The sequence below is a fragment of the Gavia stellata genome, chromosome 5, assembly GCF_030936135.1.
Source record: "Gavia stellata isolate bGavSte3 chromosome 5, bGavSte3.hap2, whole genome shotgun sequence".
Taxonomy (NCBI): Eukaryota; Metazoa; Chordata; class Aves; order Gaviiformes; family Gaviidae; genus Gavia; species Gavia stellata.
Genome location: NC_082598.1, coordinates 12,711,020 through 12,723,394, shown reverse-complemented (window position 1 = coordinate 12,723,394; position 12,375 = coordinate 12,711,020). Strand labels below are relative to the sequence as shown.

Sequence of the window (12,375 nt, the reverse complement as noted above, 5' to 3'; positions counted from 1 at the left end):
ATTGTTTGTAAAATAGAAAAGATGGGAAAATGAGTCATTTATTTTTCTACAGGATTTACAGATAATCAGTACAGATGAAAACCAGGTGTTTGTGGCTGTTCAGGAGTGGTACCAGACAGACACGTACAACCTGTACCAGTCTGACCCGCAAGGTGTTTACTACTCTATCCTGCTGGAGAACGTCCGGAGCACAAAACAGCCAGAAGAGAACGTCCTCATAGATATTCTGGAGGTAGGTCTTTCCCCCTTCTAATGTGTGTAGTCTGGGTGGAGTTCTAATTTTTTTTATTTTGAAAGAGTATAACTAATTTTACATTCATATATTTTCACAGTTCTCTTTAATGTAAAAAGGCTAGGATTTCTTTCTTATTGACAGTGCATCGTTACTACTTACATGTTTCCCTCTTGCCCTGCTAATATCCTGTTGGCTCTAAGGCCTAGATTCTTGGTATGGTGTTCCACGGATGTGCAACACCAGGATTGGCTGAGAGTTTTGGGTTTTCTTTAAGATACTGAAAAGTGAAGCTGGCAGTACAATTTATTATTGAAGAAAGAAGTTATGCAGCTGCCTACGTACAGCTTTTTTCTTCTAGGTGACGCAGTGATACACTTCCTGACATAGAGCAGGACATCTCTTAGCCAGTAGAATCTCAAATAGTAATCCTGCGAGCATTGTGCCTAGGTTGTGTCAGCTCAGACAAGTGAAGAACCAACAAAATTAGATATTGGACAGCAAATCCACTTGCTTTCAGTAGGTGTCTTGTGCCAACAGCATTTGCTATGAGACAAACTCTCCTGTAAACAAATCTGTCTTGGATTTAAACATCAGTGCACTTGACAAAATAAAAGACTGAAGATTATAGTGTTTTGGAAGAGTATCACAAACTGTTATCAATTCCGTTCCTGTTAATGATGACATTTAAATGTAATCAGGTGTACATATGCTCTGATTCTGTTCTTTCTTGTAGCATGTAGGACTGGCCATTAGCAGGATATTTTACTAATAGACCTTGGTCTGACCCAGGTTGGCCACTGTTACACTCAAATCTGCCTGGTGTTAATTTAAAAAAAAAAAAAAATTCATTATAAGTGCACCAGACTTCTTTGGAAAAGGTTTGCAGTAATTCTGGATACAAGTTGTACACTTACAGAGCTGTTAAATGACTGTAGTTAGACTCTTCTTGATGAAGCAAAATGATAGTAGTTTTTTCCCTCTTATCTCCTCCATCTTTGTTTAGCTTTTTCTTTCCAAAGGGCTGTAGTAAAACAAAAAGGTCTATCATTACCAATGATTATTTTCTAGACTCTACCTTTTTAGAAATGAGACTTTCTAATCAGTGAAGCTATACATTGTGTGTAGCTACATTCCCACAGGGTGATTTATTGAGAGCATTAGTTTGCAGCTCTTTGCTCCTGGTCACTCCTGTGGGATGCAAAGCTAAAAGAGAGTCAGGTGCAATCTCTACTGCCTGCGTCACCTGTAGCATGTCATTTCAAAGAAGTTGTACAGTGATGCCACCCCTGGCTGTCCTTTTGTCTACAGGAATTATTTACTTAATTCAGTTTCACTGATGATTTCAGAATTTCACAATGTTACTGAGGGCATGTTTGATAATTGCAAGAGAGAGAGAGAGATCCTAGATTATTGTGTGCACTGGATTAATTTGTAGGGTTGCATTAAAAAGAAAATGTGCACATGATAAAGAGTAATTGAAAGACAATACACATGGAGCCATACAATTCAATTTTTTAGAGCTATTTTTGGAATACTGTTGCATTAGAGGAGAACACTTTTATTTGCTTACAGTAAGAAAGCCTACAGCTTCCAGATAGCTTGTACAATAAATAATTAGTGTTATCTTCTTTACTAGAATGTGATCAAGTACTCATATCTACAAGCAATGTATGTGTTATTTACACAGTGCAAAATAGCTAATAAATATAACACACATTGCATTCCTTGAGGATGGGATTTTTTTGTCTAGTCTGGGTTTTCTTTCTGGGCATTTTAATGCAAGTATCCCATCTTGGGAAGAGGAATCTTCAGTGCAACACAGAGACAGTCCTCAATAGTCGACCATTTCTCTTTCCACCAGTGCATCATTCTCCTTAAAATTTGCACTGTTCATCTTCGTTATCTTCTGCTGACCTCACTTCATCTTTTACTTGTACATCTGCTATAAAATCTTTTATAGGTTTCTACCTGTCTGTGTTAATTTTCTTTTATATGCTTTATCTTTTTTTGTACCGTATTTCTTTTCATGTTGTGTGTGTGAAAGGGGAATAATTCCCAAATACTTGTTCAAAGAAGGAAAGAAAAAGAGAGGTAAAGTATTAAGTGATTGTCCAAAAGGAGCATGCCCTTAAAATTGGTGACTGTGCAAAAGGAGCATGTCCTTGAAATTGTATCGAGCACTGACAATGTGAACCAGTCACAAATTTGACATAGGCATATTTGCAAAATGGGTATACTAATGTAATACTTCTAGATTGGATCTTGTTATGACTCCTCATATGGGTAAGAGCTACACAAGTTGCAGTACACATTCTCCATCCTTTTTTTCCCACACAACAAATTGTATATATTTCAAGTTTAATCACAAACTTCTATTGTATACCTGTATTTTTTGTATTTCAGTAACTGCTGCTAATAAACAGTGTGGGGCCATCTGAACAGTGCTTCTTGCTACCGAGTAGTATAGAATATTGTTCGGCTGTAAAATCAGTGATGTAACAATGCAGCAATTAATGTGTCACAGAATACATAGTCATAGCAGAAAACCTGTCTAGAAAATAGGTTTATAAGGTACAAAGTGGTTTTCTAAGAGTACTGGGGAACCACTAACCCCTGAACTGTTTTGGAAAATAGGTGCTCCGAGAACTAATCCAAAAGTCCAAAGAAAATCAAAGCAAAGTTACTTTTGAATTTCCTTGTGTTTGTCTGTCTTGGGTAGCTAGTGGACTGCTCGTCAGAGTAACTGAACACTCCACAATATTGAAATGTCTTCTTTCTCACAGCACCTTATTATTAATGTGAATCTTTTTCCTTCTTGGTAGAAAGATACTAATCTCCTAATTTTAGATTAGCAAACTGGGTCAAGGAGTAGAAAGTACAGAAGAATTTGGGTGCCTTGGCATCACAGTTGAATCCAGAAGGTAGATTTGACGGACAGTATTTGCAGTATTTACAGAAAGAGTCAGGCGTGTATTTACATAGGTTACAGGACAAATAAGCTGCCATTTTTTAAACACCATAATTTTATATTAGCTATTACTTTTGAGGCTAATGCACCAGTCCAAACATCATACTACTGAACTTGCTCTGAAGATAGATGCCTGAAACGTATTTATTATTTCAAGCAGGATTTATTGCTTTCATTCAAAATAGAACTGCTGAAGTGCTGGTCAGCTTTTATCTTTTAGAGCCACAGTGAGAGAAGTTAACTGAGACACTGGAAGAATTTTTTTCATAACCTTTCTGTGTCTGACAGATTCAAACACTTATGTCTCATATTCTAGAGAGGAGAGGTTACCCTAGCACTTGGTTAGGTTAGAGACGGGAGTGGCAAAGGAGGAAAATTTTAGCCTGACTCCCATTGAATGATTATATGGAATGATTAAATATTCATTAAACAAGAATAAGAGAAAAAGAGAGAGGAAACAAAAATATTCATGACGCAGCACTGTTTCTGCCATCCACAAATGAAGAGGGAAACTTCAGCTGCAGTCCCTTATCAATTATTGTTTAAATATTTAATATTGTGTTCACTGGAAAAAGGACGTGCGCAGAAATTGAACCCCAAGTCTACCTTCCCATGTAAATGTTTGAACTGCCAGGCTTTTCAGTCGTATTCACGGCTGTGCCATCTCTGGAAAGCAGAATATGTAATAAAGCCCCAGCAAGATGAAAATGCTTTGAAAGTAAAGAAAGCAGGCTCCTAGTTTCTTCCCTCCCCTTTCTTTTCTCACCTGCACTGCAAAGTAGTTGACTTTTATGCTATGTTTGACTTGGAGGTGATTCTGAGCTTCCAGCATCCTGGCTAAGTAAGCCAAACATTCATGCATGGGGTTTAAGGAAGAAAGGAGCTCATGTGACAGCAGGGTATTAAAATATCTGTACAGAATTTGCTTATCTAAATGTAAAAATATTTCCAACTTCTAGACTGTTACCATAACCAGCAGAACATTCTTATTATCTGTAGATTTGGGTCAGTTCCTTAGAAAAAAGTATGCATTTATAAACAATAGGTATCAAATCTATAGCCTGCTGGAAGGGATGCTTTCTTTTCATCCTAAATGCAGACTTTCGTTAAATGAATGTCAAAGGGAGTTCATAACTGGTAGTTGGAAAAAAAGGAAAGAGTAAGTATTTCAGATACAAAATAAATAGTAAGTCCAGAAATGAATTATGTCAGCAAAAGGCAAATATTCTTGGTCATGCAAAGAGCTGGCTATCTTGTGCATTTAGTTGTAATGAATGATTTGGTTTTGTTGAATGTCAGCACATAAGCAGATTAGAGAGCTGGACTATGCTGGAAATGGTATATGAGTTGATATACGTTGTCAAGAATTTTTAAAAAATTCAAGAAGCCTCATAAATAATTGCAAGGGAAATGAGCACTCTTAAGGAAACATTCAAATTTAATACAAGCTTTTATCTCGTGCCATTGGGTGGAATACTAACATATAACGTAAATGTTAGGGCTAGAACTTAACATAGTAAGGTGCAATTACTGTTGGGTTGCTTCTAAAAATTATCCCCGTTAACTTTGACACTCTGAGTTGTAATAATTTTCTAATACAGATTGTTTTGAAATAAAATAACTAAGTGTGCCCAAGAGAAGAGAGAGCCTCTAAACTGTTTTTTTTCTTTCTCCTCAGAGGTTATACAGGTGAAGGAAGGCTAAATGTGTGGATGTAGGCTGGGTGTTGGAAGCACTACAGATGATTGAGAGGTTGATTCAGCCCTCACTGTTTCTTCCCCCAATGTCTGCATTTATTTCCTACAAAAGACAATTGCACTTCCTAATTCACTGTTATTTTAGAGGATATTATATTGTATTTTGTTATTGTAACCTATTTGTGTACTATTTATACGATGTGGGTCACATGACTTCAGTGTAAAAGTCAGGTTGCTGTTATAAATTGCTTACATCATTTGTAGAATAATATTTTAGAGATGTCCATATTTTAAAAAAATGCAGAGCTGTAATTTTGACAGTAGTGTACAGTAAGGCCATGTTATCGTAATTTTAGTATTATGCTGTATAAGCTACATGTGATTAGCCTTCTGACATTGAGAGAACTGTATATCCTTTTTAAATACATTTAGAAATACAAATCAGTTAGTAATTATCCTCCCTTTCTCCCTTTCCTCTTATCCTTTTGCCTTCCTCATTTTTTTTTTAAGGTATCACTCACTTTCCTAGTGGAGAAACTACCTGAGGTACACAATTCAGAGCCACAAAAAAGCAGCTAATCAGGGATAATCCTTGCTGAAAAAAATGCAGATGTGCTGGTCATTAACCCTCTCTCCTGTATGCTTCAGGTCAGAGGTGTAAAAGGAGTCTTTCTGGCCAACCAGAAAATTGATGGGAAAGTTACAACTCTGATAACCTACAACAAAGGCCGTGACTGGGATTTTCTAAAGCCTCCAGACATTGATATGAATGGCAAACCAACAAACTGCAAACCTGTAAGTGGTTCTTTTTACCCTATCCTTTTCTCTAGAGTGCACAAGAACTATTTTCCCGGTAGGCTCTGCAGTAGTTCTGACAGCCCAAGAGCTTTGCGCCAAGTTTACCAGCCAAACTAGTAGGCAAATCTTGCATTGCATGAGGAGTGGTTTCACAAGCTGTTAGTTCAGTCATCTTGTAGAGTGAGTAGTCATGACTCTCTGTTGCGCTGCATTTCTTATTGTAGAGCTTACTTTGACACAAAAAGGACATTTTTTCTTGTGTGTCAACCACACAACCCAGTTCAGAATAATCATGACAACAGTCATTTGTGTCTGGATATAAGGGGTACATCATCAGTCAAATAGAGCTTACCAATGCCTTTTCTCTTTCCATCTTTCATATTTTTGTTTCATCTTAAACCAAGGTAACCCTTGGTTCCCTGTCAAAGGGAACTCTTGACAGTTGCTTGGAAATAAACACCACAGTTAACTGCATGAAAAAGGCCTTTCTTTTTGTAAAATAATGTTATTTCAGTTTGTTTAGATGTCCCATAATATTTTGTTATTTGTGAGGCTGTACTGAAAACCTTGCATTTTTCTCACTGACTCCCTGCTCCTGCGGACTCCAGGCTGGGTGAAATAAAAGCTTTTAGTCCTGCCACTGCCATAGATTTGATCCCTCTCCATGTAACAGAAATGGAGGGCTGGAGCTGCTGGCTCCCTGGTGAAGAGTTTAAGACTGTGTGTGCTATGTGTCTCAAGCCTGCAGGGCCTGATCCGGAGCTCTCTGAGATGAGCGGAGGGATCACAGTGGCAGCAGCTCCCAGGCAGTGCTGGCAGCCTCCTCCTGGTAAAGCTCATGGTCAGATTGCTGTGAGCAACATGACCTTTGAGTGCCGCTGCACAAACAGCAAGCAGCAGTAAGTTGCTTAGCAAGGAAAGGTGATCAGACATGTCCAAAAGTCATTATGCTATTTTTCATAGCACTTTTCTTCTACAAAAGAAATTTCACTACAGTTGGTTTTATTCATCATTTTACCAGTTACCTGGGACCAAAAAACATGCAATACTTCTTGCTGTTAGTTATATTTTTTAAGCAATTGTCCTGTCACAACGGGTTTTTATACAATAATTTAATCCTGACTTTTTTGAGTTTGGAAATCTTTTTGCTGAGACAGTGGCAGACTACACATACATCACCGGAGATTCTTGTTAGTTAGATAGCTAAGGTTAATATTTCAGGCTGGACATTGGCTCCATGGCAAACAACCATTCTCTTTCTCTACAAAGACATACATTGCTGAAGCTGCTCCCTGTCTGTGCTTTCATTATTGTAGGAGCATAACTGTTACCAGTTGTTGGGTTTGGGTTTGGGTTTTTTTTGTTTTTTTTTGTTTTTTTTTTTAAACTTGTCGTCTTCTTCCCCCACAAGCCTGACTGCTACCTTCACCTCCATCTCCGCTGGGCAGACAATCCCTATGTGTCAGGAACAGTCCATACGAAGGACACTGCACCAGGGCTCATAATGGGGGCAGGTAAATGCATAAAATTATTTTTTAAGACCTGCAATGTGGCAGCAGTTCTTTGTAGATCTAGTCTTTTGATTTATAATGTACCAGTCAATATAAGGCTTTCCCTGCAGAATAACCCTTTATGAGATCTCTTGATCAAACAATTTAATAAAAGTTAACTGAAGTCCCAGAGCTGTGTCTTCTAGGACAGATATGCAACAGGATACATTATGCTTTTCTGTGCTGTATAGTATCTGCTTCCCCATTAGCGTGGTGTGGAAGAGTGACAGTGGCTGAAGGACTTGTCCTGCATTCTTTTTCTCTGGAAGTGTGGTGTAGGGCCTCCAACATCATGAATAGCCCAGCAAGTCCAATAAACTGATGTAAACAGTGGCCAAGCCTTTGTTCTGTGTGTTGGTTGTGGCTTCTCCATTATAACATACATATGGAGCCATGGTACTGTGAAGTGACATTTAATAAAAGAAATTCCATTGCAGTGTTGACTACTCATCAAGAAAAATATTTACATAACTGTTTTACTTTGTATCCTTATGATTCATCTATTCATTTAATTTAATTTTATGTTTCTTTGTTTCAAAATTGTTGAAATGTTAACTGTCCTAAGAGCTTTCTTAAATTGCATTATTTTATTTTTATGTTATGGATTATGTTTAGGTGAAATACACACATGTACTGCTTTTCTTCTCCTAAAAGTATATCTGTTTCTAATCAATAATGCTTTCTGCCTTAGCCTACACTAGGCTCTTATAAACAGCTTACTAAATTGAAAATTTCCTGAGAATATCAAGGTGAGCATAGTTGGTGTTGAAAGAGACTGACAGCTGCCATTACTTCAGTATAACTGAAGATTTCAAGTTTTCCCCTAGTGTAAATGAAGTTTAAAGTATTTCACTGGAAGCAGACCTACCTGGTGAAATGCTGCTATGTTTTTATTGACATGACTGAGACTAAGAATTTTTACAGTTCTCTTGTAGATACATTTCTATTAGGTGTTTAATTCACATTTTATGAACTGCAATAGTTCAAAAAATAGCTTCCATCTCAGGGATCTTCTTTTTACATAAAGGTACTCCTATTCTAATGTAGGTTCTTAATTTTAGCCTCACCATATTGTACCTGAATGCTTTCTAGTAACAAATTAAGCAATGAGGTTTAATTCGTTATTCCGTTACTTCTATTTCATTTTTCTCTGTCCTTGCATTATAATCTGGTGTGGTGAACTGATATTCTTTGAGATATTGGGTTGTTTTCATTTGGTTGGGTTTTGTGGAGTTTAAGTGCACTGTTCTCTGAGATGATATTCAGGATGGCAGGTTGGAGAATAGTATTTTTCCCTTAATTCCTTCCTAGAATGGGGTGAGATTTTTAGCACTGTGACATTGTCTCACCGTAGCCAGTAGGTAAACTTGTCAACAGCTTTCCTCAATGTGAATATTAGGGAGGTTTTTTGATGACATCCAGATACCATTAAGAACTGGACTGATGTTAAATTTGACTTGATTGTGGAGCGACCTATAATGTAATGGAAATTGTAGAGAGGTGCCCTTGCTCATAGCAGTTGGCTAAAAAGCTAGGAGGAATGGTGTGAAATTCAGAAAAATTTGCCCAAGAGTAGTGCAGTATGTCCTTTCTCTGGTAGAAGGTCATGTAGTTGCAAACAGAGCCAAGAGACTTATTTTGGAGTCTTAAAAATCTTGAAGAGCAGCTGCATCCCCTTGCCAACAGACAACCTGAATCAACTCTGATTTTGACTTGCATTTACATTATTTGGATGCTCAGGTCATCTGGATTCAGTGCACATGTTCAGTCTTATCTGGCAAACCTGATATCCTTGTAAACTTACACTTCTTATCAGAAATACTTTGCATACAATGAGCTTGAATTTCTTCTGGCCTGATCCTTGAAACTGATAATCCTATGCAAATCGACAGAAGTACTAGGTTCTTAGCAGATACAGAATCAGATTATTTGGGCCACATCACACACTATTGGAATTTTACTGTTAGATTTAGGGAGAGCGCATCTTCTGGAAATGGCTGAAGACAATAAAGATCTGTGAATGTCAGTTGATCACAGTGCGTCTAGGAACCATCAGTGCTTTGTGCTGTGAAAAAGGGAAATGTATTCTCAGGCTGAAGGTAAATAATTGCCAACTGAGAGAGGGAAATACTAATACTCTGGCAAAATACGGTACAGCGACATTATTAATAAGAATGTGTTCAATTCTGATCATCAATTTTCAGGGCCAATGAGCAGGTCCTAAGATGACAGACTACTTGACAGTTGATGGAAATAGAGAATATTTACAAGAGGAACCTCACTAGCTGAGAAAAATAAAGGACAACAAAGAATATTATTTTTTTGCTGAAAGTGTAACCATGGGGTAGAAACAAGTGATGTAAACAAGTGGGTAAGAACTAGAAATTAGAAAAGTTTCTAACCATAAAAGCCATGAAGTTCATCCTCTCACTAAGAGCAGTGTGGTTATCAATCAAAAAGGCAAAAAACCAAAAAAAATCTCTTTAATGTGGAGTTTGGCCACTTTACTGAAAGCTTATACAACACAGCTGCTTGTGGTAATGGAAAACCTAACCTGTGACTTAAGGATAGTTTTGATACTGTGCTTGAAAATCAGAGCACAGAGACTACTGAATATTGTTTTAATTTAAAAAATAATTAAATGGCGAAAGGCATTAATGCCTAGAGCATTTGGGAAAAATGCAATAATAGGATTTTAAAATTGCATCTTTTTAAACTCATATTTACAAATAAAAATTCCACTCTATTAAAGTTGCATAAATAGTTCTGAGGAATGCATATTTTTAGCTTATGTATATATATAAATTGTGCAGACAGAATATTAAATTTTATAGCTGCATATTAAAGTGTTCTTTTAAATAACTGCTTTGCTCCCTTTAGGAAATGTAATAGGATTTTGCATTGAGATTTGATTTTCATGCATTTTAATCTTGGCAACAGCTTCTATTACTCACAGCATCAGCTATGAAATGTGTGTCAATTGATGTGTAAATTTTTACTATAAACTTGTGAAGGACTTTTCTATGAAAAATGTTTAGAGAAGTGTAGACTTTTCAGGTGCTAGTTTACAACAATTGTCTGCTTAGCTTCCAATCCAGTTGGCAAATCAAGCAAGCAGTAAATTCTGCACATTAACAAGAACTGAGGAAGTGCTGGAAAGTTCCGTTTACTTTTTGTCATATGAGGCCCAAATACATTGCATACCTGGTGATAAATTTCTATAATTTTTCACAAAAGTAGCATACCAGGATGCTACTATAAAAAGGATGAGGTAACCAGGGACATGATTGAGCATTTCCCAGTGCATTTTGGAGTGAAGATGCTGCAATTCACTTGGATTTTTCTCGTGTAAACATGTTCCCCCATTCTGATGGTGTGAATCACTCCCTCAGCTAAACACATCTTCAGTTTGCCAGGCAAAAACTGTCTATCTGGGACATTTAAGCACAAATTGGTTGTTTGTTCTACACTGTGACTACAAGTTGACAAACCACAAAATTTTAGCTTATTGTGCATTGACTGAAGGAATGTTACAACTGTATTAATGACCAGTAATCTAGGCAAGGTACATCCCTCTTTTTGCAGTAGGTACCTGCCTGTATGCTAAACTTAGGTGGCTGGAAAAGATTTTCCATATTAGAAGGATTATTGAAGCATTGCATATGGGGATTATTTCTTCTCACAGTAAGCATGTCTAAAATCACATATAAAAATATGGGTAAATGCAGTGATAAGTAGCGGTTAAAACATGTAAATTAATAGTAAATTGTCAGTGGAAGTAATCTCCCATATTTGTGTGACCCTGTAGGAACCTGCCAAAACGCCTGAGCAAAGACAAACTTTTAATTACTCTCTTGAGAGCTGTATGTGTTTTTCACAGCTATACCACCTTTCCAGAGAGCTTGGCTGGCTACTGGTCGTCACTAAAGTGCATCGCTTTCTTTCACATCCCTGTGCTACCATCTGGTGAACTGTCATGTGCAAAGTTATGAATAGCTTGGAGAAATATGTTGAAGGGTAGTTAGTACCCCTGTATTCTAGTTTTTGGGACTGCCACCCCTGCAGGGATGGAAGATGAGATTTTACCCAGTTACTTTAAAATTAGCCTTTACTCAGAACAAGTGAAAAAGCAGATAAGGATTTCGTGTATCCCAAAGCACAGTTTGAAAATGTTTACAAGAATGCAAATAATAGAAATGAGAGACGGCTGTGCTTAATCAAAAAATCCAAAATGCAGACCAGAATGTTTCCTTTTGTTTCCTAAATTGAAGAAAAAAGGTGTCAGAACATAACAACAGCAGAGTCATACTGACTCAGACCAAGAGTCCATCTTGCAAAGTATCCTGCCTCTGTTGGTGACAAAAGCCTTTGGGGAAGTGTTTAAGAATTCAGGTGTATATGGGCGCCCAGGCCATGTTTTGGGAGAAGGCACACACATGGGACTGTTTCTGATAAGCGCTATGGTCAAGACAGCACCAGGTTTACCTCTCCTAACCTACACAGCCCAACGTACCTTGGCCTTCCAGCCTCAGATACATCTGTCATGATCGGGGGCGTGCCACACACATCCTCAGTTTCATCACATGAAAACACCATTTTCATGGCCAATAACATAACCCTCATGTTATTTCAGGTAATGTGAACTGGAAAAAAAAAAAAACAAAACCAAAAAACCCCCCCCAAACCTCACAAAAATACATCTTCTGGCCATGGTAGCACCACCTGGGGAGAGACAGGGCTGAGTGCTCTGTGGTGTGAATATGGTCGCGTCACGCCAACTGGGGCTTTCTCGACGAGTGGTCATCGCCCTCCCAGAACAGGCCCAGCTATGGTCTCCACTCGGCTGAAAGCCATTGCCAGAAGGAATGTGGCAACCCAGACAGAGCTGCTGCTCCGGCATGCAGCTGTCCAGGTCTCCGGCTGCCAGGAGTGCCTGAGCCTGTCGCTGGTGCCGGAGGCCAGGGGAGACAACGCCTGTGTGCGGTGGGACCAGGTGAACGATCTGCTGAGCCTGGTGGCAGAGCTGAAGGAGGAAATGGAGAGGCTGAGAGGGGTATCAGGGAGTGCGAGAGGGAGATAGACTGGTGGAGCCACACCCTACCGTCCCTGAGGGAAAGGCAGCAGATG

At 38.3% G+C, this 12,375-nt stretch overlaps 1 protein-coding gene across 1 annotated transcript in view; it reads left to right on the top strand.

The window, feature by feature from the left end:
* SORCS2 (sortilin related VPS10 domain containing receptor 2) overlaps positions 1–12,375 on the top strand; it is a 460,992-nt gene that overhangs the window by 385,215 nt on the left and 63,402 nt on the right. Inside the window, 3 exon segments of the mRNA XM_059817647.1 lie at positions 53–232; positions 5,549–5,695; positions 7,110–7,212. Coding sequence (XP_059673630.1) covers positions 53–232; positions 5,549–5,695; positions 7,110–7,212 — 430 coding nt within the window.